Source organism: Clavelina lepadiformis, chromosome 7 (assembly GCF_947623445.1).
Source record: "Clavelina lepadiformis chromosome 7, kaClaLepa1.1, whole genome shotgun sequence".
Classification (NCBI taxonomy): domain Eukaryota; kingdom Metazoa; phylum Chordata; class Ascidiacea; order Aplousobranchia; family Clavelinidae; genus Clavelina; species Clavelina lepadiformis.
In genome coordinates, this window is record NC_135246.1 from 15,764,678 (window position 1) to 15,769,536 (window position 4,859).

Genomic DNA, 4,859 nt, shown 5'->3' on the forward strand with positions numbered 1-4,859 from the left:
TTAATTCCTCCATATCTCAGCAAATAAATGGATAACAAACAACCAGGCACAGCAGCTCAACACAAAACAAAATCTAGTTGTGTACGTGCTTGTGCAATATAGGTTCCCCATCTTTGTCCCAAGCAAATGTACCATTTTCCACTGAAACCGCAGCATTTTGTTGTGCAGTTGTGCAATCAACAGAACTCGGATCAAGCTCGTCATTATTTAAGAATCGTTGAAGTCTCTTTAAGCTGACTTTTGCCTGAAATATAATATCTTTGTATGCACCTTACCTAGCGAATGCATGTGGTCTATTACAGTGTGCGCTAAAGAAGACAATCGAATTATTTTTAGAATTTTTAGTACAACATGTACACCTGAACCATAAAGGATAAAAGCATTGGCAACATAATTAAAGGAAACTGGAGTATGTTAAACAGGGAGATTGAGACAAAAGCTTTCTGGGCATTTAGAACATGGGATGTATCTGACAGCACATACACAGCAAATGTTGTCAACGAAACCTATAAAAAGCAAAAAAATCGTCGGCTATCAAAAAAATAAAATGTTGGAAATGTAAAAAAAATTACAAACAATGAAAATCAGGCCAATTAATAGCCAAACGATAACCGAAATGATTATACTTATATTCATTCAACCACAGCAATGAATAAGTTGCAATATCAAGTGATCAACCATTCATTTACTACAAACAGCATACTTGCTACTACGCAACTCACAAGAAATGGAGTACACATCCACGTAAATGAAACGGCTACATTCAGATAAGCAGCTTGTAACATTTTTTTCAGCTCCTGGCTTCGGATTGCACTAACTTTATCCTGCAAACATCAACGTTTGGACCAAGTTTACAGATTCAGCCACAACTGAAGTTTAAAAGAACAAACAAAAACAAATTAACAATTGTCAGTCTCACCCGGAATGATAGTTCCCAAGCGTACATTTTAAGTACTTTAATTCCATTCAATATCTCATTCATCACTTTGATGCGCTCGTCCTTGAGTTCCATCTGTTCTGACTAAATTACACAAGAGATAGCACAATTCTTAGAAAAAGTCATCAGAAGGTTGCAGTCAAGCTTCGCATTACCTCCAGCTTAAACAGCTTGCTTGCAATTAAGCCATTTAATGGAATGAGTAAGACCATAACACCCAGACCTGCCAATGTGGAAGGTCCCATAATTTGCCAAAGAAAATACAAAGCTAAAATGATTTGAAAAGGTGCTGGAAAACATGAAAAGTTAGTGAAAAAAACTGAAAGACAAAAACGTTTCATAAGGGACCTTGTTGAAGCTTTTTACCTGACCAAACCGTGTTAAGATATGGCATAAGGTCCATCAAGCGCTGAGCATCAACGGACATCAAATTTACAATTTCGCCAGCTGTGCTATCCTTGCGAGCAGCGCTTGAAAGTAGCAAAGCCTGCAAAACCAAATTTGAAAAATCTAGGTGAAAAAATAGTGACATAGTCAGGAACGACATAAGGGGCTACATCATGTAATTTTGACATTTTCTTCCCTGTTGTAACAACAAGGTAAGCTTTCTTGACAAATGAAAATCTGGTACAAACCTTTCTATACACAGCGGAAATTACTGCAGATCTTAACCTCATCCCAATGATTATACATACATGAAAATACTGTTGCAAAATAATGCTTTGAAATATTGCCACCACAAACATTAAAACAGCAAGCAAGTATCCCTGCCATACCAGTGCAGCACTCGAAATGAACACTATCATGGCACTACAAACAAACAATGCATAAAAAAGGTTTACCTTAGGTAATGTGAAATTGATAAGCTTTAAGATCTCTAGAGTTAATGCAACTGCATACTTAAGTAATTGTGGACTAACAAATGTCAGTATATCACTGAGGATCTTGAGGAATGTGCCAACAAGGTAGAAAGGACCAAAAGTTTTTACCAAGGCTTTAAGAAGTGATGGTTCTTTCTTTTTTTCTTTAAAAAGTATTTAAACGAGTCAATGATTTAGGAACCTGAAAATTTACTGCAAGAAATGAATAACGAATGAATGAATGAATAAAAAAAGTAGAAAATAGATATAAAAAGCTTTACTATGCTTAACACTTTTTCACTTTTAACATTTTTATCACCAAAAAATAATCACCAGTAGCTGGTTGTTCAATTAATATTTCTTCATCATTGTTTGATAAAGTATTGTCTTCAGAAATTGTCTCAATATTTGGCTTCCTGAAAAGTAAATTACATATCCACTGACAAATAAATTTCCAACGGTTTACGTAAACTTCTGTGTCCTTCTCTGCATGTAATCTATGGCTGTATATATATATATATATATATTAGCATATGTATTGTACAAACTTGTATTTATTTTTCTCCTGGTTCCAAATGTGCAGAAAATGCCTTGAAACTCGACCAGCTTTATCTTCCCTGTTCAAATCCCACAGATCATCTTGCACAAGAGGGCGTTTGTATCCATTCCAAACCATTCTGACAAAATTAATAGTTGATTGAAAAAATAAGTAGAAAACAATTTGTTTAAAACAATAGAAGAGTATGACTGTAATTGTCAGAACCTTGAAAACCATTCAAACATAATCCTCGAAAGAAACGAAGATGAGGGCTCGGGGCATGGATTAAACTTTTTTTTTCTTTCCGCAGTAATTGAGTACGCAGTTGAACTTTCACAATGGTCTTCGGCAAAAGGGTCCTGTTTCACAAATTCAATTCGTTAAAAACAGCAAAGATACTGTAGATGCTACAGCAATTTATTTTTTCCGTCAATAGAATTATTACTCACTACATTTTAAAGAAAAATTTCAAAATGGCTTACTTGAGGTGGCAACACTGATGGCATGTCGACAAAAAAGCTAGTGACAAATAATACCAGGACGCAGACATATGACATGAAAAACGTTATACATCTGAAGATTTGGCCTTGGGTTAATTTCTGTTAAAAATCTGATATTGTTATAAGACTCGTAGTATTTCTGTTAATCTTCAGTGAGGTTCGACTGTAAAGTTTTGAAGAAAACCATGCTTTTTTACATTTAAAACCAGCAAAACAAGCAACCAATTGTGCATTTAGCAAAGGAGAAAAGTTTCTTAACTTTTAGTTGGCCCAATACAGATATTCATCATCATCAAGTCCCCATCAGTTTCTTATAAAAAGTAAGTGCCAGTGTTTTAAACATAAAACATGCAAACCGTACCTTGCCAGACAAAAGCAACTCCACTTGACTTTTGAATACAAAGGCCCATAATACAATGAACAATATCCAGTAACAAGTCAGAAGGCCAGATGACATCAATCCATGCTTCCGATCAAAGTTTAGGAAAAATAGGGCCACTGCCTATGTACAAACACACAAGAAATGTGTAAGGACATCTACAGAAAAACGGAGAAAATGTATTTTAACTCACCATCGCCAGACCCAATACAAAGGGTGACATAAGGTCGATGCAAGGTATTTGAATATAGTGAGACCATTCCCAAATTGTGTAACTTAAATTTACCCATGATAGCAACCAGAGAGTGCTTGTGAACACCTTGAAATACATGTAGCTGTTTATTAGCATCTATCATAAAACACATACAGAAATAAACCATATTTCAGTTTATCAACACGTCTTATTTACACTTTTACGTTGCATTTTAAATTATAAATATCTATTTTTTGCTATTAATTATGTCACATTGTTCATCCTTATTAAAACATTACCACTTTTGTTGTAAACAGTTTTGATATTAGAATAGTAGTATTTTCAGATTTGTGATGAACAAAGTAGTATGGAATGCCAAACACAAAAAGAAAAGCACAAGGTGTCAAATCAAAAACGACATGTTCAAAGCAGTAACTGAATTCCAGATTGGTGCTATTAAAGACTTTTTCTGCATCCTAAAATTAAAACATATAAACTAGGTTTCACAGGAAATCTTAGTCTAAACAAGTTCTAGAGCACTAGCAAAAGCTTGGAAATAGACACTATTAAAAGACAGTTGTTATTTCACAATACTTTACTTGAAAATCCTTAAATACCTAAAAAAAAAACTTACAAAAAACTCTTCATCACCACAGAACTCTATAAGAGCCATTTTTCTGCTAATTTCAGCCTGTAACAGATTAGCTACATAGTCAATTTGCCTATAGAAACCTGGTAACAACATCCAAAACCGTTTTATAGAATAGTTATTTATAACTGCAGGAAAGGAAAGTAATGCATTATGTCAGACTGTTATCTGCTAATGATGTCTTCTAATTCCAATAATTTCTGTAAAATCTTATGCTTTGTTGAGTAAATGTGTAAAACACTGTTAGTTATTGAATATGGAATCAACAAGAAAGCATCAATACGTTAAAGGAATACCAGGTAAAAATAGACTCTTAAGGTCAGTAACAATAAATTTGTAAAATTAAAATCAGCAAATGTTAATAAATAAATGTCCATCTAAGAATTCAGTTGCTCTGAAATCTCTACCTTGTTAAATATCATGGACTTAGAAATTATTAGTAGCTTCTGGGATATTGGATCAAGTATTTATATTTTTATAACCAGATCTTGTTAATATTGTATGTTCATGCATAATTAATTAACAACTCGCTTTCTGGCAAATTACATACAGAAATCAATATAATTTTAATTATGTCACATTATGTACCAGGGTGCATGCAATACACATGACAAGAAGGAACAGCAAAAGCAGCCAAATTAAACAAGTGCTGATGAAAAGAGCTAACACTTACAGAAAAACTCTTCACTGTGAGCAACTAGTGCCAAGTCCATTCTTTCTGCTCATTTCACAGTTCAGTATTTCTATGTTTATCGGTAGAAGTGAACAACCCTAACGAACTGCACAAAAAAGAATACAATTAG

At 33.9% G+C, this 4,859-nt stretch overlaps 1 protein-coding gene across 2 annotated transcripts in view; it reads right to left on the reverse strand.

Moving 5' to 3' along the window:
• LOC143465376 (multidrug resistance-associated protein 1-like) overlaps positions 1–4,837 on the reverse strand; it is a 15,412-nt gene extending 10,575 nt beyond the window's left edge. Inside the window, exons 1-17 of one of the 2 annotated variants that reach the window (XM_076963615.1) lie at positions 4,730–4,837; positions 4,042–4,098; positions 3,707–3,883; positions 3,408–3,533; positions 3,197–3,337; positions 2,818–2,934; positions 2,561–2,694; positions 2,346–2,474; positions 2,131–2,213; positions 1,838–1,961; positions 1,573–1,747; positions 1,304–1,424; positions 1,093–1,226; positions 920–1,021; positions 723–824; positions 360–506; positions 90–244 (exon numbers count right to left, since the gene is read on the reverse strand). In XM_076963615.1, coding sequence (XP_076819730.1) covers positions 90–244; positions 360–506; positions 723–824; positions 920–1,021; positions 1,093–1,226; positions 1,304–1,424; positions 1,573–1,747; positions 1,838–1,961; positions 2,131–2,213; positions 2,346–2,474; positions 2,561–2,694; positions 2,818–2,934; positions 3,197–3,337; positions 3,408–3,533; positions 3,707–3,883; positions 4,042–4,080 — 2,006 coding nt within the window. In that variant the 5' untranslated portion in view covers positions 4,081–4,098; positions 4,730–4,837. Of the gene's footprint in view, positions 1–89; positions 245–359; positions 507–722; positions 825–919; positions 1,022–1,092; positions 1,227–1,303; positions 1,425–1,572; positions 1,748–1,837; positions 1,962–2,130; positions 2,214–2,345; positions 2,475–2,560; positions 2,695–2,817; positions 2,935–3,196; positions 3,338–3,407; positions 3,534–3,706; positions 3,884–4,041; positions 4,168–4,729 lie in introns of those variants that run through there. The other variant, XM_076963614.1, reaches the window with a different exon arrangement.
• Between the last annotated feature and the right edge of the window lie 22 nt (positions 4,838–4,859).